This window comes from Coffea eugenioides, chromosome 4, assembly GCF_003713205.1.
Source record: "Coffea eugenioides isolate CCC68of chromosome 4, Ceug_1.0, whole genome shotgun sequence".
NCBI classification, from domain to species: Eukaryota; Viridiplantae; Streptophyta; class Magnoliopsida; order Gentianales; family Rubiaceae; genus Coffea; species Coffea eugenioides.
In genome coordinates, this window is record NC_040038.1 from 5,727,888 (window position 1) to 5,751,717 (window position 23,830).

The 23,830-nt window shown below is 36.2% G+C and overlaps 2 protein-coding genes across 2 annotated transcripts; one reads left to right on the plus strand and one right to left on the minus strand.

Moving 5' to 3' along the window:
• Window positions 1–1,953: 1,953 nt before the first annotated feature.
• Window positions 1,954–9,032, minus strand: LOC113767985 (kinesin-like protein KIN-14K). The gene is made up of 21 exons (XM_027312194.1): window positions 8,987–9,032; window positions 8,736–8,893; window positions 8,533–8,643; window positions 8,173–8,389; window positions 7,894–8,021; window positions 7,689–7,772; window positions 7,519–7,596; window positions 7,323–7,436; window positions 6,406–6,741; window positions 6,239–6,320; window positions 6,042–6,137; window positions 5,776–5,955; window positions 5,531–5,637; window positions 5,287–5,446; window positions 4,826–4,952; window positions 4,490–4,743; window positions 3,614–3,777; window positions 3,068–3,275; window positions 2,798–2,864; window positions 2,130–2,200; window positions 1,954–2,021 (listed from the first exon to the last, which is right to left on the minus strand). Exons 1-21 carry the CDS (start codon window positions 9,030–9,032, stop codon window positions 1,954–1,956), a joined length of 2,856 nt encoding a protein of 951 aa, XP_027167995.1.
• Window positions 9,033–19,080: 10,048 nt separating this feature from the next.
• On the plus strand, window positions 19,081–21,007 carry LOC113768520 (LOB domain-containing protein 40-like). The gene is made up of 2 exons (XM_027312920.1): window positions 19,081–19,969; window positions 20,265–21,007. Exons 1-2 carry the CDS (start codon window positions 19,780–19,782, stop codon window positions 20,894–20,896), a joined length of 822 nt encoding a protein of 273 aa, XP_027168721.1. The 5' UTR covers window positions 19,081–19,779; the 3' UTR covers window positions 20,897–21,007.
• The last annotated feature ends 2,823 nt before the right edge of the window (window positions 21,008–23,830 follow it).

Consider the following 23,830-nt stretch of genomic DNA (forward strand, 5'->3'; position numbering starts at 1 on the left):
AAAAAAAAAAAAAAAAAACTTTTGCTCTTGACAATTTTATTATTGATTTGTTTTTACGTTGCCTAGCTCTCAAAAGCTCATTCTGTGGCGTTATCTTCGCCACTCCTACTCTAGTCTACTCTCTACTAGGAAGTGATTGAATTATTAGTGCTAGTGCTACAAGCCACATATGATCTGATAAATTTTATATAAAATTTTCATTATTAAAGCAAATTGTGATATTTTAATTTTTTTTACTCCCTTCAAATGATGATGGTTTTACAGTAATTTTTGTTAAGATGTGTTTAAATTAATTATGATTAAAAATAATTATAGGTAGATATTTCAACAATTCATATTTAGATAGTAAAATAATAAGTGATTTTAGCAAGGATAAAATTGAAAGTATATAAAATGAAAAAAATGTTTTATCGCAAATTCTCATCTCTCTCTTTTCTTCTCTTTATATAAAGTGTAGATATATAAAGTATGGAGGTCCCAAAGTATCAAGAGATTTTTTTAAATTGGTGGAAAGGAGGTGGGAGATGCCAAATTGTCCAAAAGCAGGTGGGATATTTTTTTTTTTTCTTCTTCGGGTGAAGGGAAACATTGGAGACTACGTGGACGAATTTTGTTCTCTCTTGTTTGTTTTATTAGCAGTACAATAACCTTTTCCATATGTCCGAATTTTGTAATGTTTTGTAAAGATTGGGGACAGTGGGGTATGGTGCTACGTGTTAATGTATAAATTTAGTTGGGAGGACTTGAATGCTGACTAATTGCTAGGCTGGCTTTGCTGGTGGTTGGCCACCACCTAGCAGACAGACCACTAATAAAAGAGTCCGGGGACTAAGAAATGGTCTAGGATTTGGACCATGTCCATTTCCAATAAATAGGGGGGCTCTCCCTTGGTACTCTCTTTTCTCCGCTAGTTGAGTGAAAGTCCAAATCTTATATTGGATTCGTTGATGGAGATTCTTAACTCAACTAATCACTATGCTCCATCTAGCTAATCAGCCTTTTTTTAATATATATATATATATATATATACACTGTATATAAACAAACGACTAAATAGAAACGTATTAAGAATAATCTTTTATATATTGATAATATGTATGCATTGCCGGTTAATGCTAAGAGAGCGAAAAGTTCGAATCTTATATTGGATTCGGTAGCGAAGATTCTAAACTCAAGTTGTCTTGTCTCTTGCCTCGTCGTCATTAATTACTATGCTCCACCTAGCTAATCGCTAAATAGAAACGTATTAAGATTAATCTTGGATGAGTAAATGTTATATAAAATTTGAATTTGAAACTAACGGCGATAATATATACACTGCCAGTCAGTGTATATAAGATTCACTCAACTTATTATGATTTCGTCACAAGAAGGGAGATTTCTATTTCTAGTTTTAATAGTTCTAGAGTAAAACACACGAGTTCTCAACTTTCACGAGATATTATTGTTTAGGAAGCATTAAAGGATTTCGTAATCCTTTTGTATGTTAATTTTTGCAGAAACTTTATGGGATTTCAAATTCCGCTGCACGACAAAGTATTACTCAAGAAATGCTTATTCCGATATGAGTTGCTTACTTTACAACTTTTGCACATTCTGTTTTACTCAGAATGCATGCAGCGATGAAAGTGGAGTACATAAATTGAACTCTCTGGGCATCAGAACTAAGAAAATGTTTATCTTGATATATTAATAAATGTAGAGCTTTCTTGTAACAACTCCTTTGCTAGCATTGTTATGTATACTTGGAGAGAAAGAGAAAGAGAAAGGAGTCCTACAGCTTTTATGAACCTTACAATCTGAGCTGAACGTCCTAACTAAAAATAAGAGATGCAAAACTGCCAGCACAAGGCACTGGCCAAGGATTCTTCATCAAAGGCATAAAAAAGTTAAAAGGTTAGTGACCAAACTGTACATTTGAATCAAATTGAAATTTTGTAAAATTGCTTCCTCTCATTGCCACCTTCTGGGAGTGGGAGGTTTAGGTGATAAATTGGCTCCACTGGCTGATTTCTTCAATCCTGAGTAAATGCAGAGAAAGTCTCAAAAGAAACATCAGCAGAAATGAAGCTCATTCCATTCATGCAAAAAGCATAGCAGTGCAATCTATAGAGCACCATTGTGCGTACCAGTTGAGACTCTTGGAGACTCCTTTGGTGATTTTTCTCCTGCTCTAGGTGATCTAACTACTATTTTCAATCTGCAAAAGATGATTTTGAGAACAAATGATCAAAGATCCGGAGCCAGTCAAATACCTGATCGCCGCTGCATGACTGCAGAAGTAGTAAAGCTAAGGTAACATAGTCCCTTGACCTATTTAAGTGGTATGAAAGCCTAAACCACATGGTTAAAGCATGACTTAATCTGATCGAATCAAAGTGGTCTTTTCCCGAATGTCCGAAAAGTGGCAGAATTCTTCATTAGCTGTGAAAAGTTATAGCAAGGAACAAAAGAACAAGAATGATGGCAAGGTACTCTGGCTTTAATATTTCAGAAAATAAGGGGTGAAGGAAGGAGAGTGTTCGTTCTACTATCAGTGGTTTAACGTTAGACAATTTACAACACCATATCCTCAATTACTTGAAAAAGAACTTCAGGCATATGCATAAACAGTAAATGTTACTCCTAGTAGTTTGTTACATGGATGCTTTCAGTAAACTGTAAGATAAAAACGTATAAAGACTAATTATATTGTCTCGTTTAGAATAGGAGAAAGCACTAAAATCGTTACGCGTATTATGAAGGTTCTGAGAAAACAAGATGAAATATTGAATTGGCTAGTTAATTATATACTTACTTATCAATATTCTCAGATCGCCTTGCTCCTTCAGCAAGGGGACTTCTTTCCACTGAGCCATCAGTTTCTGTGCCCAAAGAAACACAAATATCAGACATATCAGTCTTTCTTTGCAAATTATCTGCACTGCTGGGTTCCAAGGTCTCAGCCTCAGCAGAAAAATGTTGACCTATATTAACCCTCCAGCAGTCTTGGATTGCTGGGGGGGGATTCTTTTTTATATCTCTAAAATCATTGGTTTGGAACTATCTAAAGAATGTTTATCACTACCCTCTGAGTTATCTTCATCAGAAGCTGCTTTCTCTATTAGTCCTGAGCCTTCCTCACCAGATAATTTCATGCTTCGTTGAGGAGTCCCATACCTCAGTGAATTTGCATCATTATTGGCTCCAGCGTACACATTTTTGAGATCCTTGAGGAGTTGTAATCTCTCAATTTCCTCGTCTTTCTTCGCAATTGTGTCTTTTAGGGATGCAACCTGCAACATTCGGAATCCGCATATATGAAAAGTTATCTCCAAGAATATCAAAGTTACTCGAAAATAGGAGAGACTAGAAACTAAAATACACAAATTTCTTTATAAGTGACTTCTATGATTTCAACGTCTGTAGTTGTTTGTTTTCATCAACGCAGCCAACAGTCCAGTTATACTTTTTCAACTGGATTTCTTTTTAGAATTGTCCATGCAACAGTATACAATTGAAATCCTTTATGAAAACAAGAATTTCCTAACACACATGAAAACCAGTCAAAAAAAAAAAAATCTTAGAATTTCATATTCTCTATATGAATTGGAAGAAAGAGAATAAACACTACCTGCTCCATCAATTCCCTAACATCCCTGCCATCTTTGCTGCTTTTAGCAGCACCTAGCTCAACTCCAGATGCCCTTTCAGCAAATTTCAAGGTACTTAGAGTTTCTGAATAAGAATTAACTTCAGGGTTAAGTTGCACAAACATGAGAGTCTTCGCATTTCCACCTGCATCACAAAAATGGAAAAAAAAAAAAAGAAAAAAGAATGAATGAAATGCATTTCACTTTTCCGGTCATTGTAGTAATCCAATTGCCCACGAAATGCACCCCAATGTTTCTTATACTGAAAATTACAAAATTCTGTCACATAGTACAGTGTTTATACTAAGACAGATAATAAATTGTCAGCCACTTTTAGTTTCGTTGGTTGAAGAGGGGTATGGAGGGAAAGTAATTAGTGTGGAGGCCTATGCACATTTAGACAAGGAATGCACAAGAAACGTACTTGCAAGACCAAAGATACGAGGAAAAGAGGAATCATCCCCTTCGAGGACTTTATCTCCCAAAAAACCATCTGAGCTTTTTGCTGCCTAAAGTCCTATGGCAGAAAATGCTAAGGAGTTTTACTGAGTTTCACATGAAGTACTATACTTGTGTCATACCATGCCAGCCAACTAAGTTTTCATCCAATGCATGTTTAAACATGACAAAATACTAAAGCAACGTGAACCAAGTGATACTACTCCATGTATACTTGAACCTAAGCTTATCTGCAAATGTTCCAACCAGATGCAGAAAGTCCGTAAAGTAACTTGGAGGCTGAAACAACAACGCATAGAGCATTTGCTTAGCTTTTATATACCCCTAAAAAAAAAGCTGTGAATTAGATCCATTTTCGCTCATATGAGGCAATATTACATTGACAAAAAATAACATACCCAACGAGCCCTGAAGGACTTGAGTGAGCTTGCTATTTCTATATGGAATATGAGGACTCTTTTGTGCCAAAGCAGAGATGACATCTCCAAGGGCAGACAATGATTTGTTTATGTGTTGTGCCTCCTTTAATCTATCACCTGTGACTTCACTGCGGTCTACTCTTTCACTTCCCGCAAGATCCACTAGATGAAGACTACTCTGCATAGAAGATCGGGTTTTCTGATCTACCCCACGAGCATGTATACTCAGGATGCTGTGTAAATGGCATGCCAGTTAAAACGCTGACAATAACATGAGAAAAATAATTAAGGAACTTTAACATGGTAGTAAATAACCTGTGTGATCGACTGCTTCTTTCGTTTAGTGCTGTGGAACCTTTAGCTCTATTCTTCAGTCCAACATCCATCAGGTGCAATACATCAGATGTCGCTTTAACTGGGTACATGGTTGCATCTGGGACCGCTAACCCATTTGGTTGGGAGCCTGACAAAATCCCAAGTGTGTGCAAATAAAGGAAAACCAAAAGAAAATTGCTATTATGCAATTCAAAAGCACTTCATTGTAATAAAGATTTACGTGAAAAAAAGGTTGCAATTTCTGCTCCAAAAGTGGTGTTATTGTATAGCTTGGAGCACAATTATTTTACTACGACTTTATTGGGAGAATGCACTTATAGTTAAAGCATGAAAGAGGACTCAAGATCAAGCTACAACATGGTCTCAAAATAATTATCATCCTAAAGCAAGATAAAATATTCCAGCATATAATGAAGGATATCTCTTTTGGGAAGTATCACTTGAGAGTAAGTCACGGACTTGCTCGTTATATATTTCCACCATCTGAACAGAAATTTCGTAAGAAAATGCGTGCTCTCTATTCTGAGAAGTTTGGAACAGATTGTTTAAGGCTCGGTAGTTAACACCCCATTCATCTTCAGATGCTTTATCAGGTCCAGTCTGGAAGTAGATATGATATTTCAGCGACGCAGACCACAATGAAGCATATGCACTGTAGACAGAAACTGATCAAAATATTCATACCATAGTATAGGTTTTCCCTGATCCAGTCTGGCCATAAGCGAATATGCACACATTATATCCATCCAAAACTGATTGTATTAATGGCTGCGTATCTGAAAATACTTCAGCTGCCATTGGGGGAAAAAACAGTGAATTTCCATGTTGTTTTGGCCTATGTACTAGAACAAAAATATAGAAGCAAATAGCTTAATCCTGCATGAAACTGTTCTGTAAAGCATACCAAAGAACATAAATAGAATCAAAACCTTGTGTAGCAGCTTGACTGTAAACCTTGTTGAATTTGAATGAACGACGACTTTCTTTTCCTTGTTTGGCAGGATTTACAATAATGAGTTCTCCATTTTCACCAACATATTCAATGGTTGACTGCTTTTCTCTCTGACCCGGGAGAAATGGCCTTGTACGACAATAAACTCTGATATTTCCTGTTCATGTTTAAAGAGCAGAAGAAACTAAAGAATACGATCGATGTGTATTTAGAACCTACAAGTTCATAATATTGATATAGAACCTTTTAGCTCTTGGAGCTCATTGTGTAGCTTTTGATTTTCAGCCAGCATTGCATAATAGCTTTGAGCTGCTTTCTGCATAGCTTTGACATTCATTCCTGCAGTTAATTGTTAACCATGAGGTCAATTCATGACTTGTCACTTTAAACAACCAAAATATAATCCCGAAAGTAGAGAGAGGTGTTCTCAGAGTAGGGACCTAAGACATTAAATTCCTCTGAGTAGCTTTTTTGTGTTTTCACAATTTCTTGCTTGATTGACTGCGAAGCAAACCTGAGTTCCTGAATATTGGCGTTAGATCAGGTCAAACATAACACCCAAGTCAGAAAGCTAGAGAAAAGATAAATAGCACAAACTGAGGCATACACGCAGTGCGCCAAGTTGGAATTCTGTAAATATTTGGTATATGTGCTCTTTCTTGGTCCATCCCAAAGATTTTGATTCAGATAACGCCTCAAGTTCCTTCACCCTATTTCTTGACTCTGCTAGAAAGTTCATGACCTCCTTCAACTTCTTCTCTAATTCTTGTTGAACTCCTCTACCTTCTGTTTCCATTTGTAAGCAATGTTCCTCGTGCATTTTCCTCGATACTTCTAGCTCTTGCTTCAAAGCTGTGATTTCATGACTGAAATCATCCTTCTCTTTTATCGTTTTAACCAGGTCCTGCTCCTCGACATTCCTTTTTTCTTCTACATTCCTTTTCTCTTCTATTTTGCTCTGCTCATTCTAGTGTGAAAACGGACAGTGAAGCATTTAAAAATAGCAAAAGCATTCCTTATGGAGGGCGAAGAAGCCGTTGATCTATTACATAAGTTACAGCATAAAAAATAAACCATGTCTTTTCAAAAAATCCATAAATGAGGAAATGGATCTGTTGAAAACAGATAAATAATCAGCATTAAAATATCAATGCCCTTCATTAACAAAGAAGAACATTACAAATTACATTTTAGTGCTTTAAATTGTTGGACTAACAGTAGATTCAACATGCTTCCATCACTAAGAGAACAGATTCTTTTGAATCTGCCAAGCGCAGGGTGGCATGGTTGGCAGCTAAAAGAAATTGAGGTCTAGCAGAAACAGACTCACACATATGAACCAAAAGAAAACAATCACACTTACAAGAAGAGTGGTAGACAATGCCGAACCATAGAAAATGGAAGTTATACCTTAATATGATGTAGCTGGGGCGTAACATGATGTAGCTGGGGCGTAACAATCTGCAGCAGAGAAACTTTGGTAGACAAAGGACCAAATTTCAGCAAAATTTAGGAACTGCAAACTCGCAGTGCAAGAATGACTACCTGTGACTCTTGATTACTCCCAGTTGCAAGGGCTTCAAGTACTCTAATCCTAGACTGGTACTTCTCCTCTCGGGCCTTGAAAAGATTGTTTTGCTGCAGGTTATATAAAGAGGTTAGTTAACCATATTGCTGAATTTATGAGAACTGTTCACAAGAAAGATGCACAAATCATTACCGTTTTCAAGTGTTCCCCTTGAGTAGATATTCGCCGCTCAATCTCTTGTACAACTTTCCTCAAAAGGCCTGCCACTCGCTGTCAAATAGAATCCATAGGGATGAGTTAAATCTTGTTGATTGCCAAGTACATGAGAAAAGGATAATAATGCTTGGACTCATCAGGATTACTTGAGGAATCTCCCCATTTTTCCGCTCAATGCTTTCATCTAGAATTCCGTTTACAACACTTAAAAGTGACTGAGTTGGGGCATTCTGCACAGAACAGAAACAGAAATTGTCTATAAGAGCACGAAATGCATTGGTAGTGACAAGTCTCTCTACAGAGTATAGATCCAGTCCATAGAATTCACAAAAGCAGGACCAGAGGACATACATCCAAACTGTTTGATTTCATCATTTCAGAAATCTTGGAAGCAGGGAGATCTGCATAACGCCCATGTTTGAGCTGAAATACCTCATGGAACTTATGCCCGACATGATGCTTCATTGTCGCTGATGGTTCTGAAGAAACGAAAGAAAAAAGGAGCATAGACAAATCACGAATAAAAAGAAAATGATTGCATATGAATTCAGTTTGTCATGATTGACAAGCAACAAGTATGAGTTTGTCTTGTTATGATTCTTCTTTTGAGAGTAAAAAGTAGCAATATACCTGCCATAACTGGACTGTGTGATGCATGTTGAAAGGGAGAATATTTATGAACACCATGACCACTGCGAAAACAGTCCCCTAACAACTTCCATTTTGTACTTCCATCACTTCCTAATTGATTGGTTGAATGTGCGCCAAAATGATGATGTGCCCTTGCATTTGGCATAAAATGTGCTCTGAGAGTTAAAAGGCACTCCAACACCATTTTCATGGACCCCTGTACCATTTAGATGCGTTGAAGATGCAATTGAGCAAAAGAAGTGCAAGAAGCAGATGAACATAAATGTTGCCAGGGTAAGAAATCATACTACTACATTCTGCATTTATGAAACTATTTACTGAGAACTGAATTTTGTTTACCTTTTCCAGGTCTGATAACTGGAATCTGGGCAACCCCATTTGATCCATAGTTGCTAAAAACCTTTTGACATTCTCAGACCGTGACTCTGGAGACTGAGCAGGACCACCATGCTGTAAACGATGCAACGCAGATTATCAACATTTGAACACAACCATTTGATAAACTTCGCAATTTTACAGATGAAGATCCAACAAACGACAACCTCTGTCACACAACCAGGTTTTAATTTGTTCAACAATTGGCATAACAGTGTGCCATCAACCAAGATTTCTCGTAATTCTTCATCAGAGGCATTCATTGGCAAACTTAAATTAGGAAGAAGACTGTTCAACCATTCCACAAGAATGGCCCTCTGCTTAGCTGTGGAATCAAAAAGGAGAAAAGATCAGTCCAGTGATCATTGAGATAGGCACGTATTCTAACGAACGAAAGCAAATGCCGCCCCAGCCTCACCATCACTTTTTGACATAGGCTCAAAAGCATCAGCACTGAGAGACATAGTTGAGCTGTTGAGTCTATCATAATCCTTGGCTCTCCAGAGGAATTTAGGACAGCAGGCCAGGGTTCCTATCCTCTTTCAGATGCGAGCTGTAGCATGAATGCACCGTGCAAGGAAACGACCTTTGATTACCACCAGAAAGGGCATGGGAAAAGCATATTTAGTAATGGAATAGTGAACCAGATTTCACAATAATCACGAGACTTTTCTGGTTGCAAGAAAATTTAGCTGAAACATAAATTATTGTCATGCAACTCTGTGGACAAACAATATAAGAAAGAATCACAGCTCAAATTAACTACTCAAGAGAATTTGCTAAAATAAACCTGTTTCATTAGAAAGTCATGCTAGCCTTTGTGTAGAAACAAATGATATGGAATTTTACTCGGTAGCAGCTTGAATCTGGCTATATTTATTTTCCATGCACAACTAATTGCTTGCAAGTCATTTTTCAGCAAGTAAAGCAGAAAGAGAGCTGAAGCTAGTCTTCGTATTTTCATATTTTTATCTGCAAAATAAATCTCAGCATCATTTCTTAGAAAAACAATAGCCCGTATTTGGCAAAATGATTTGATATAACAATGGATTTGTCCAATCAATTTTTAAGAGTCTGAGAGTGAGGGAAATCAAAGTGAAAATTGGTACTGGCATTCTTTTATGTGATTTATTGGGATAAGTGAGAACCCAATACTCAAAATTAAGAGGGGAACTAACTTAGGAGATGAACCTGCAATTAGGATATTTAGCAAATTACAAAGCTAGCGATCAATTGAATCTTTCTCAAGGTCTGCCGGACAATGATAAACCAGAATCTGCAACATGGATATGGAAAAGATAAAAAATTTCAGAAATTGCACCAAAACAAGCATTTCGATCACTTGTGCCCACATTTAACGCGCAGAAATTCTAATGATCCAACAAAAACCCTAAGATATAACAGTTAAAGAATAGAGTCCTTGCCCTGCCTCAGCTTTGCAGAAATCAGACAACCTCCAACACAGTATAGATTTAGAGCAGAAATATTGAACATCATACCAAAACGGGCTTCAAATGTAACAATCCACACGTGCAAAATGCAGTAAACATGCAAGTTCTCATCCCGCTATCAATAAGTTAAAACATGAAATATTTCGCTTACGTGCACTAATTTGTCATCACCTGTTCAACTCTGAAAATAAAAGAAATATGATCAGAGAGATCCATAACAATGTGGCCATGCAAATCGAAAATACATTGCATGCAAATAAAGGGTCATTCATGAATGCTGGTAGAGAATAAGAAGAAGATGGGACGAACCAGAGAAGAAATGCAGCGGCATCAAGGCTAAGAAAGGCAACAAAATGTGAAGATTTTTTTCTTTAGTAAATATTATACTAGTTATTTCTCACTACTACTCGTTTACTTTTTTGGGGTGTGAAAATTATTGGTAAGGGAAAATTCTAAAGCATTTCTTTCAAGTCTTCCGTGAACTCTTGGTATTCTATCGTTGTAAGGTTACAATCCTGTCCGTTCTCCGTTTATTCAGGAGTCGATCAACAATCTTTTAGCTCTCTCAGGTGTGGTCTCAAATCAATTGAGTTAGCTTCGCCTCTTTTCCTTTTTTGGGTCTTTCTAATTCCCGTTTTAGTAATAACTGATAAGGCAAATTCTTGATTCATGTGTGCTGGCAGGGAAAATTTTAATTCAATACGTCTACCTAAGCAACTCTTGAATAATTGAAAGAATAAATGGAAATGAGGCATGTACGTAGGCTTGGGAATAGGAAGAGAGAGATCCAGATTCTTTATTGGATTTTTGTGGTGAATATTTTTGTTGAAGCTTTGTCTTTTCTTTTTCTTTTTTTTTTTCTCTTTTTAACCCGAAGTATCCTTACGAGTGATCAATTAGTTTGTATATAGGTGATAATGACACACGAAGGTTTTAGAGTCACAAATTTTGTAAAATTTCCACAAACAAAAGGGCTTGGCCAACAGAGGTTCAATTTTAAAAACGGTCGAAATGCAAGGAGTATTCATATATTAAAGAATTAGGTGTTATTCAGGTATACTAAGAAATATCATTGAACAACCGTTACAAAAATTCTAAACAAAAAAAAAAAAAAGTGTTAATTCGATGCTATTGTTAATGAAAATATCATTTTAGAACAATCTTTCTTTTTAATTTAGGAGAGATTCTTAGTTTTTTGTTTCGTAAAATTTCACTCACAATGAATTAATTGGTCGACAATCCTTCTGCTGCTGCTGAACCCGTGGGATCAGTTGTAATGAGTCGCCTTTAACGAAGGTTAATTGTTGGTCGAGCTTTATTTTCGTGTGCCTAAAGTAAACGAAGCTTCACATTGAATAACAAACCCCATCGTAGATAGATGATCTAACCCTTTTTTTTCAAGTGTAAATGAGAGGACTAGAACTCGACCACAATCACTCAATTCATTCCTCTCTCCAAATGATCTAAACTCGAGGCTTTCCAAACTTACGCAATTCAACCCGTCGAGATACTTCAGGAAATTTTTTAGCTCTTTTACATGTATACATATATATATAAATTCTTTTAGGACTTGACCACGAGGAGACGGCAAAACCAAACAAGAAGTTGAATTAATTGAATAGCTGGTAATTTGTAAAAGTTCCATAGATGATTTTTTTTTGTTTGTGGCCAAGTCAAGTTTGAAGATGCAACAGGGTTTCCATGCTCTCGAATATCCTTTACAGCTGCTGAAAAGTCATCTTAGTCTTTGATATGTACTTATTACTGCCCACCCCAGGACCCCAAGGCCAAAAAAAAAAAAAAAGGGTTATTCTGTCGCATTACCTTTGTGAAAATTAGTTGAACAAAAAACAATTTAACAAAATAAAGGTAGTGTGTCATAAAGGAAAGAAGAATAAATTATAGTAACTTGATGGAAAAATCTTTTTTTAAAATTTTAACTATAATAATCTCAAAAAATTTCTCAAAGTTTTTAAACTATATACTTCAAAGGGAAATTTGCCAAATTGGTCCCTAACATTTACCAAAAACACTTTTTTAGTCCTTTACATATAAAATCAGCCAGAATGGTCCTTCACATTTAAATTGTGAGCCAATGTGGTCCTATTGCTTGTTTTTGCTTATTTCTCCGGCTAAAAATAGCACGCCCCTCTCACATGGTCATATTTTTAGGGGCAAAACCGGAAACACATTTCATTACCTGTTGAAAGTAAAATGAATGGACAACCACCAAACTACACATTTCACCTTTGGCTCTCAAAGTTTCAAGAAACCCTAAATTGCATCCCCGAATTAACAAGCATTACTTGGAAATGTAATGCTAATGATGGTCTGATGGCGCCAGCCTCGGCAATCTTAATTCGATTCTCGGGTTTGTTTTTGGCGAGGAGTCTGAGCTCCAAGGTGGCTTGTTTTTGGTCTTCAGGGGATGGAGAATTAAGATCGGAGACGAGCTGGCGGATCAGTTCGTCAGAGGAGCTGTTGTTGTTGTTTTCGGAGGAGGCGCAAGCGATAAGTAGACGTCGGCTCTGGGAAGAAGCGGTGGGGAATTCGCCGGATCTGTCGCTGTTGCAGTCGCTGAAAGCTGAGGAAGAACCATCGTGGATGCTGAGGCCGCTGAAGCTTCGCCCCATATAGGTAAAACTATTGGACTGGACCTCTGTTTCCATTTCTAGTGCAAAAAATGGGATTAGTACATCAAGAATTAGGTGGATGGAGCCTGGAGGGGAGGTGAAGACCGAAAACGACAGCGTTTGAGGTTGTATGGGCCCTTTTGAGGTAGTTACCTGTATAAGACCTAGCTATGAGTTGATCATAACCATTTTCATGGAGCTAGCCAGCAAGGGGGTGTGGAGTTCGGGGGGAGTGGGGAGTTCAATAAAAGGCGAAGGCAGGGGATGCAATTTAGGGTTTCTTGAAACTTTGAGAGCCAAAGGTGAAATGTGTATATTGGTGGTTGTCCATTCCTTTTACTTTCAACGGGTAATGAAATGTGTTTCCAATTTTGCCCCTAAAAATATGATCATGTGAGAGGGGCGTGCTATTTTTAGCCGGAGAAATAAGCAAAAACGAGCAATAGGACCACATTGGCTCACAATTTAAATGTGAATGACCATTCTGGCTGATTTTATATGTAAAGGACTAAAAAAGTGTTTTTGGTAAATGTTAGGGACCAATTTGGCAAATTTCCCTACTTCAAAATATTAAAAAAAACACACATTTCAGAAATTTTTTTAAAAACTTTTACAATAAGTTACAGTAAAATTTTAGACAAACAATCAAAAAACTCAGTTGCCAAACTGGGCCGTTCTTAGATGAATTATACAAGGAATGGAATTTTTACATAGAACTAACACAAAGATTAGGTTATGATTTTTTTTTTCCCCAATACAATGGAGGGTCTGAAGACCCATTTAACAACAACCAGTCGGATGAGACCCTCGATGTATCTTAGCTTAATAGTTTTCTGAGTGCAAAAGGAGCATCCTAACAACCACCAAACCAGCAGATTGCTGCAACCCATCCTCGACTTTGAGGCGATCCGCACACGAGTTACCCTCACGCTAAACATGGGCAATTCCAGTCTCTTTCCAATAAAGCCCTGATCTTCATGACGATATTGTAATATTGACTGTCAATTGGAGCATGAATTTTGTTTCTTTAGAAAAGATATTACTGTTTCCTGTTTTCACATAGAAAAATAATTTCAACAGTATAAAAAGTTTTGGTCGAAAGTATAAAGAGCCAAGGACATGGATGTCTAATAAAAGTACAGAGAATGAATTTAGTATCGAACCGTGTGGATTTAGTGCCTCCGTTGTTAGAAAGCTCTTTTTGAGCACCACATAACCACTTACAATAAATACTCTCTATTTTTTTTCGTTTTTCATTGAGGGGTGTCTAAGCCTTTATTTGGCCAAACTAATCCCTAAGACTAGCAGAGCCCCGTCCAAGAATGTTAGCAAGTTACCTCACAGGAGTCGAATCTGAGATTTTGCAGTAAAAACTGACGACTAGTCCTGAGTGAACTACCCGTGGAGGACACTCTGTGTTAATTAAGTAAATCCTCTAATTCCCACTAGTCACCAAAAAGCTAGAAAGCTCTATTGTGTTGTACGAGTTGCTATGCTGCTCCAACGAAAGCACGAGGACCATGAATTGAGAAGATGCTACTCACCAAGCGGAAGGAATGGAAACCTTCAATCCATTCTTGAATTGTATCAGCCAAATTTGGAATTAGAGAGTGTAGTTATTCACTTCCCCCAGTTGCCATCCTTGCCTGTCACTCGGGAAGATTATGAAAGATTTGCACCAACAGTCCAAAAGAGGTGCAAATTGACATTTAAAAAAAAAAAACTTATCTGTAGTCAATGTCTAACAATCTTATCAACATCAATGATTTTAATTGTGCCGCTACTCCAACCATGGATTTATGACCGTCCCTGCACGGTTAAGGGCCAAGGTTTGCCCTCAAAATTTTATGCGGCTGAGATTATACCATGTAATTCGATTTCCGCGCCAAGTGTGGGGCCCATCACTATCTGTTGTGAAAATACATCCTGTAAAAAAAAAATTACACGATGTACAAAGAAAGTTACGCGCAGTTGATAATGACTAAAATTGCTCGGGACGGTTGCAGGTCCGTGCCCCGAGTCCTCCAACCATGGGAGTAGATTTTTGCACTCGTCCTATGTCGTTGTCAGCTTGTGAGATTTCTAAAAATAAGTGGCCTTTCGTATTGTTAAAGTAGGGAGAAAACTGAAGACAGAAACATTGGGCACTAAAGCTTTCACAGAATAGAATACACATTTGATCGGCTTTCTTTATCGTTATCCAAACTAGTGGGATCATAAAACAAAGTCTTAGAATTGGAATTTTCTTTGCTAGCTGTACTGATGCATAGAATTCTGCAAATATTTGTACCATGATGTTTCATGCATCATATCAAATAGAAAATAACTTCATTATTGACTGGCTCTAATAGATCAGATCATCCACTTATACTGATAAAGACTGAAAATGGACCATGACTTCCCCATTAAAGAGTGTCCATTTGTCCTGCTCCGTAACCTTCTACTCGGCTCCAAGGCCCCCGGTCACCCGGGCCCCCATCCCGCATCAGAGAAGACATAAAGGCCAGAAAAAAAAAAAAGAAGGATTAACCACATTTATATATAAGACTTATAAGTAAGTAAACTTTTTTTTATGTGTCCAGTTCAAATCACTTTGATGAATCTGAACCGACACACCAAATCGAGAAAATGCAGAAAATGCATTGCGGTCCCACACGACCCATTCCAGGCGAGTTATGAGGGTTCAAATCTAAGGTAAGATTCAAACCCTGGGTCAATTCGTAAGCAAAGTTAAATTCATGTTGAACTTTACCGGTTAATTCGTGTTGAAGTTAGATGAATTTAGCAGAGAGGAATGGGTTGGATGATAGGATGATGGAGTGTAAATGAAAGATTTATATTAAAAAATTTTCACTTATTTTTTTTTTAAAAAAAAGTTATGCATGTTTACTTTCTTTCAGAATAAATTTTATTTGTGTAAATAGAAACTTTAATTTTTGTCAAATCGAATGGTATTTGTAATCTTAGATCTGCATCTCAACCACTTTTTTTTTTTTTTTTTGCTTGTTGCACATACATAGTATCATAAAAGTCTTAGTATACAATATAAAAAACAAAAATAAAACAAATAGATTCTGTCAAAGTTCTAAATCTAGTAATCCTAATGGACAACTATTGCAAGTGAAACCCTTTTCTTTAATAAATAACTCAAAGAAAGTATCATATATGTGTGTTTGGATCGAGATGATTTGAAATAAAATAATTTGTTTCATAAATTTCAATGACTTTTATATCTTTTTAATTTTTTTTTATCTCACATACATCACATCACAAAAAATGCTACAATAATTATCTCAAATAAATCATCCAAATAAACTCCTATCCAAACAAAATTGTACCAAGAAATCATTATTATCTTTGCGTATTAATTTTTTTTGGGAAAAGTTAAATTGATTTGAAAAAAATCTAAATACAAAGAATGCAGTAATAAATATGGAAGTGTGCATTTACACAGTCAGTGAGATGTAATTTAATTGTACATGTAAGGGCCTTGCAGCAGTCATCAATAGTATCTCTGAAGAAATGGAAAGGAAATTAATAGGAAATTGAGTGGAAGTTGAAGAAGAGAAGAAAATGAAGTCAGCTGCCCCCACCTCCAGGGTTTGCGGATAAGAATGGATGAGAAAACCAGAGATCCAGTACAAAGGGCGCCCACAGCCCCACTCTAAACCAGTGTACGGATTCCACAAAACCGGGAGTTGTCCATGACTTTTCCCCACCAACGCCTTCACACACGCCTACTCCGTCCACCTTTTACTCCCACAGAACAGATAAGAAAGGAGCAAGCCAAAGCAAAGTGTCTTTTGTTATTAGTTATTACTACTATATTAGTGGTTGAACTACAAGTGATTTGTTTTATAGGTGGTTACAGAGGATATTTGTTGCTGCATTAGATCAAAATTGAAGTTGTTATGCAGTTGATTATATATGTGTTTAACTAAATTGGTCAAATATTTTTGCCAATTTGACAAGAAATTAAGACCTTGTTTGGATTGTGATTTTCCATCGGAAAATTACGTCGTTTTCCGTGATCACATTTCCCTATTACCTTTTTTCCTCACATACATCAAATCGCTACAGTAATTTTTCCATGAAAAATCATGGAAAATGCAATCCAAACACAAGTTTTATTAACTTTACATATGATATTGCTAAAGTAGTATATATGGTATAATCTTGTGAGTTGTGCATATGAAGTTCGATCATAAACTATAACATATATTGTATATGCGGTTTTAAATTAAGCTCAATAAACTTAAGAATTAGTACTGTATAATTTAATTTCATCTTATTTAGTTTTGTGACCTACTAGAACTTGAAAAATATTACATCAAGTTTAAGCCGTGAATGAATACGTTACAAGTAGTTTGTTAGATGTTTAATTTTAGTCTCACCAAAACTAAAATAAATGTGGGCATATTATATTTTTAATAAATTTTTATTAAAAAAATGTGGGTGATTATGATAGAAAATTATTTTTAAAAAAATTTAGGTACATTTTTTTTAACTTTTTGTAATGTGATTTATTTGAGTTTAATGATAATTAAAAAGATATTTTAAAAAAAAAGGTAATTAAAAAGATAAAAGTAGTAGTAGTTCAAAATATATATTTGATGGTGAATGCGGAAGTGGCGCGTGGACTATAGACAAAAGCTTCAAGATTATGTGGCGAGCCGCCATGACCTGAAAACTGACGTCTGAAACACGTGTTCCATCTACGGCTTCCATGGTTTTGGACCCACTTGCATGGCGATTCTATGTATCAACCCTTCAGATACCGCTGAATTACCTTCTCGCCACCGACCACGTAGATTAAAGTTTGGGGCTCTAAAAAGACCAATTTGACATTCGATGGCAACGGCAATTTCGTTTTTACAAAAGTGGAGATGATAGATGGATTAGAGTATAAACCTAGGACTCGTGATAATATGAGCCTAGTTGCATCTAATTTGATGGCTTAGCGAGGGATGTGAATGATTGGATAGGCTTCGGACTATTCGGGCTGCGATACTTTTTTTTTTAAAAAAGTACTTTTAAAAGATAAAAGCGCTTTTAACGTGTTTGTATTTAACAAGTATTATTTCTTGAATTTAAGGAAAGAGCTTTTTTTAATCAATAAAGCACTTTTAATATTAATTCAAAATTGATACTTTCAGAGCAACTTTTGTCTTCCAAAAAAATATAAAATTAACTTTAACAATTTTATTATAAATTTTGAACCAAATGAAGAGATAAATAAATTTTAAAATTTCACATTATCAACTAAAAAATACTTATGCAAGTATACATCTAAACAATATAATTAAGCACTCGATGAGTATTTTGATCAAAAACTGTACTGATAAAGTGATTTTAATAAGTCCCACCACAACTTCAAATGGACCTTTAATTGGTTAAACTACTAGTACATAATTCATTGGAATTTTGGATAAAATTGACTAAACTATGACAATTTGAAAATTTATAACTCTTAAACATGCATGGAATGTCTATGTACTACAAGAAAATTTAATTTTATCAGTTATTGGAAACTTGAATTTTCAATTGTGCTATAGTTAGTTAAAGTATTGACAACAAGAAAAATATGAAGAAATATCGTCATGATCATAGAAAAAAGGAAAAGAATTTGTCAAATTTCTAGTTTTGCTTACATGATGTAAAATAAATATAGAATATTACATTTTTCTAAGAAAAAATAGTCAATTTAATCAAATCACAATGCAGATAAAACATGTAGCACTTTTTGTGATGTGATGTATGTGAGATAAAAAGGTAATTGGGAAGATAAAAAAGTGTATTGAAAATTGTAATAATGATGTAAGCAAATATATTTGGCCAAATAATCTGCTATCCAAACAAACCTGCTGAAGATAAATTTAAAAATTGGGATGTTGGCTAGTTTTTCGACAATACAAGGTTTTCAGTCAATTTTTCAACTATTTATCTCCAATTTTTAGTTGTATTCCAAATAGATGTTGACAAGTTTGATCTTATTAATTTAAATTCAAGGCAAACATTTTTCTTGAGAATCATAAAATGCAATGTTCCTTGTACTTGATAAACACTAATGAATTATTACAACGGCTAATGCATTTTTTTTTTCTCTTGTAATTGAGTTGAATCCGTATTGATCAACTAAAGTCTCACCTCTTGTACCTTTTTTCTCATGGTTGAAGGAAAGTTGCAAGAACAGGTAAAAGTATGATGGAACCAGTCCATTCAAAAAAACAAAACGTTGGGAGAGAGAGCCAATATGAGTCAAATTATAGCTAACGACGGGAAGGGCAAAATGAGAAATTCACAGAAGAACAGCAGCTAGAGCCAGCAGATTTAAAACTTCCCCCTGAATAATGGAAACCAGCGAAGCTTAAGAATACGCTTCCCCACGAAACCACTTCTTGCTCTTGGTAAAAACCACTTGCGCCAGCTGCCACAAGTTCTCTCACACTTCCCCCCGGTCCCCCTTCTCCCCCACCATTGCTACAGTACACTTCTTATTAGTACGGCACTACTTCGTAATTCTCCCCTCCCATAGATAAATAAAAACCCATCTCAATTTCTCTCAGTTTCCCAGAGCCCCTCTTTCCCCAATTATCTCCTCTTTCCTTCCTCCACTGTCCACCCCAGCCAGACAAAATCCTCCATAATTGGAACCCCACCAAAGACTCAAATTCAAGGAACAAAAAAAAAAGAAGAGGGAAATAGACATAACCATTAATCATGCGGAGCCAGCAGATTTAAAACTTCTCCCTGAATAATGGAAACCAGCGAAGCTTAAGAATACGCTTCCCCACGAAACCACTTCTTGCTCTTGGTAAAAACCACTTGCGCCAGCTGCCACAAGTTCTCTCACACTTCCCCCCGGTCCCCCTTCTCCCCCACCATTGCTACAGTACACTTCTTATTAGTACGGCACTACTTCGTAATTCTCCCCTCCCATAGATAAATAAAAACCCATCTCAATTTCTCTCAGTTTCCCAGAGCCCCTCTTTCCCCAATTATCTCCTCTTTCCTTCCTCCACTGTCCACCCCAGCCAGACAAAATCCTCCATAATTGGAACCCCACCAAAGACTCAAATTCAAGGAACAAAAAAAAAAGAAGAGGGAAATAGACATAACCATTAATCATGCGGATGAGCTGCAATGGATGCCGGGTTCTCCGGAAAGGCTGTAGTGAAAAATGCAGCATCAAGCCTTGCCTTCATTGGATCAAGTCCCCTGAAGCCCAGGCCAACGCCACCGTCTTCCTTGCGAAGTTTTACGGCCGCGCCGGCCTCCTCAACCTCATCAATGCTGGCCCTGATCACCTCCGCCCCGGTACTCCTCCTATCCCATCTCATACCATTAAATTAACAGCTAAAGAACCACCCCTTTTTTCCTTTAAATCTAATTCCTCTTCTTTTTTTTCCCCCTTTTTCCATTCAAACTTTATTCAAAAGTAATTCAGTCCCGCAAGTCCTTAATACGCTATAGTGTAAAGTAAATTGTCCTAAACAAAATAAAGTGTGGTCCTAAACAAAAAATTAGGAGAAATAATGCTTGAATTCCTTAAGTGGTAATATATTTTCCGATTTGTGGTATAAATATTTCTATGTTATGATGATTATTGCAGGGATATTTAGATCTTTGTTATACGAGGCATGTGGGCGAATTGTGAATCCGATATACGGCTCGACTGGCTTGTTATGGTCGGGGAACTGGCATCTCTGTCAAGCTGCAGTTGAAGCCGTTCTTAGTGGCTCGCCGATTTCGCAAGTTTCGGCCGACTCGGCTGCATGCACCGTGTGCCCACCCCTCAAGGCGGGTGATATTCGCCACGTGTCCAAGGACGAGAACTCGGCTGGCTCAGCAGCGCGAGATCTTCACAAGGTGAAGTGTAGTAAGGGCAAGTTCAAGCGAGCCGGGGTGAAGCAGCCGAAGGTGAGGGTGGAGTCGCCTGATGTGGATAACGCGGCTCGAGTTATGTGGAGCTGGTCTCACAAAGAGGAGGAGGAGGAGGAGGTTGTGGGATCGCCGAGCCGTGACTCGGGAGTGAGCCAGCATGTTGAGCCGCCGAGTCGGGGCGGTGAGTGTGGGGATGCTGACAGTGCTTCCGTGGAGACGGTGGAAGAGTCGCTTGTTAAGCCGGATGAGCCAGCCGATGGGAGTGATGTAGAGCTGGAGCTGACTCTCGGCTTTGAGCCTGTTCTGTGTAGGCAGCGGAAAGTGGGGCCCCTGGAATCCGACGGAGGTGTTAACAAGTAAGAGGAGCTTGGTTAATAATTCTCAGGAGTTAAAAAAAATTCATTTTTGGCGGCTCATATTCACATTATCTTAGTTGCCTTCTCTCTCTCTCTTTTTTTTTTTGGTTCTTTTTGGGATGGGCGATGGGGAGTAATTTTTTGTGTTAAAAAAGGTTTCAATTTTTGTTACTTGGGCGATAAGGCGGTGTAAAATTTGGCCATCGTGACCTGTATCGGGTTGTCGGTCCCAGGTGGACATGTACATTTTTTTTTTAATGTAATTGGGTCCACGTTCCATTTAATTGGAGCAAAATTTTGTTGAAGATGGCGCCTGATTGTAACATATCAGCCGGGTTAGGATTAGCCAAAAAAATCCATCCTTGTCAAGAATACGAATTGATTTGGCTGATAATAATATTGTTCAATAGTAATTGGAGGGGGTAGTCATTTTGTGAAAAAGGTTTCTTTTTTAAGTTATTTTGGACATCAAGGGCGTAAAATTTCGGCATGGCGACCGACCCTTTTGGCTGTAAAAAAAAGTGCCACCAATTCCGTTTAGTTTGGAGCAGGTTGTGGTGCGAGGTTAGCTTTGAGTTGTCCTGAATCGCCAAAAAGCAGCAATGTGTATCAAGAATAATAAAATATGTTTCCGAACTTGATAGGATTTTGGCCATCACGTTAATTATGACGTGGAATGGGAGGTCAAGTTCAAATCTTGTCTTTCATTAATGTCTTCTAAATTCATACAGCTGCGTGGTGAGAGCTCAAGGGTTCAAGTTCAATGTTCAAACATTGTCTTTCATTAATATGCCTTCTAAATTCATTAATATGCCTTCTAAACAATGATGGAGCCAAGGGGGGGCTGAGGGGGGCCATGGCCCCCCCTAAGTTTTGAAATTTTTAATTCATAGTATGTAAATATATGTATAAGACAAAGTTGGCCTCCCCTAATTTTTTACAATTTTAGTTTATATTATGAGAGTTATATATATGTGTGTGTGTGTGTATGAATTAGCCACATTTGATTTAATTTTTTCTTCAAAAAAAGTTATTTATTTTTTATTGTGCTAATTATTTAACATTCAAAAAATTAAACATATAATTTCATGATCCATAGTAAATTAACCCAATTTGATATATTATAATAAAAGACTCAATTCATAATTATGAATGGGCTAAAATAAAAATAATTACTTTATTGGTCCATATACAAATATACAACTTAGCCTAATTGATAAAAAAAATTAAAATTAGTGATCTATCCTCTTGTTGACCCATATACAAATATACAAATAATTACTTGAAGGTTTGGTGAAGACAAGAAATTGAGTGATCTATCATGTTGTTGATAGATTGATTATATTTGTTTTCACTCTTTATGTATCAACTACAACTATAGAACAGACATTTTCAATTATAAAAATAATCAAAACAAAACTGCAAAACAAGATAAAAGATAATTTCTTGAATGATTGTCTAATAATATACATAAAAAAGGGAAGTTGTTCAAAAATTTAGCACTGATTCAATTATAGATGAATTTAGTTATAGGAAATAATGTAAAGCTCAATTTACTTTTAAGAAAAGAGGTTGAAATTTCAAGGCGTGCGAACATAACTTTTATCTTTTTTTTTAATTGAAAATAGTTATATTTATATTGCACAGTTATATTTTTGTTTTTGCACAAGTGACGTATTGGATCATCTTCTCATAATGTACAATTTGGATAGTTTGTAATGTTATAAGATATTTAATCAAAGGTTATTTCTTGTTCTAATTTTTGTTATGACTATGCTGCATATTTATGAAATAGACATACCTTGATAATTAAATTTAATATTTGATATTTTAAGATGTCATATATTTAAATCGATGAAAATTATTTTGAATATAACATATTAAGATAATTTTGTTCAAAAAAATTTTGGCCCCCCTCCCAAGGAAAAAATCCTGGCTGCGTTCTATAGTCTATAGAATGGACATTTTCAATTATGAAGATAATCAAAACAAAACTCCAAAACAAGATAAAAGATAATTTCTTGAATGATTGTCTAACATTGTACATAAAGAAGGAAGTTGTTCAAAAATTTACCATTGATTCAATTATAGATGAATTTAGTTCTATGAAAGAACGTAAAGCTCAATTTACGTTTAATAAAAGAGGATGAAATTTCAAGACATGTTAACATAATTTTTATCTCTTTTTAATTGAAAATAGTTATATTTATATTGCATAGTTATATTTTTGTTTTTGCACAAGTGACATATTGGAGCATTTTCTCATAATGTGCAACTTAGGTGGTTTGTGATGTTACAAGATATTTAATCAAAGGTTATTTCTTGTCTTAATTTTAGTTATGACTATGATACATATTTATGAAATAGACATATCTTTATAATTAAAGTTAATATTTGATATTTTAAGATGCCATATATTTAAATAGATGAAAATTATTTTGAACATAACATATTAAAATAATTTTGTTCGAAAAAATTTTGGCCCCCCCAAAGAAAAAATCCTGGCTCCGTCACTGCTTTAAATTTGTATAGCTACGGCCTGTGATGCTAAATAGGCGTTTTTAAATGGCTTTTACTCCCATTCAGCCAAAAGCTTCTAAAAGGAGAAGAGCGTTTTAAACTTTAACCTATCATATTAACGGTTTGAATGCAATATTAAGCGTACAAAATTGAATTATAAACTCTATATTTTGCACATATAGCATGCATTTAAATGGTAACCGAATGTACACATTGTGAGTCAATTTATGGTTTTTGGGGGGGGGTTCAATTAGAGACAAGTATCCATGATTCAGTATTTATTTGCCCCTTTCTTTGGGTTCATGTTGTTGTAGAATCAAGTTTGTCTTTGGGCTAACGAGTTTTGCCTGGACGCAAATCTCATGAATCGGGCTGGAGCCCCAATTTCACATAAGCCCATCAGGTGCGGCACCTTACC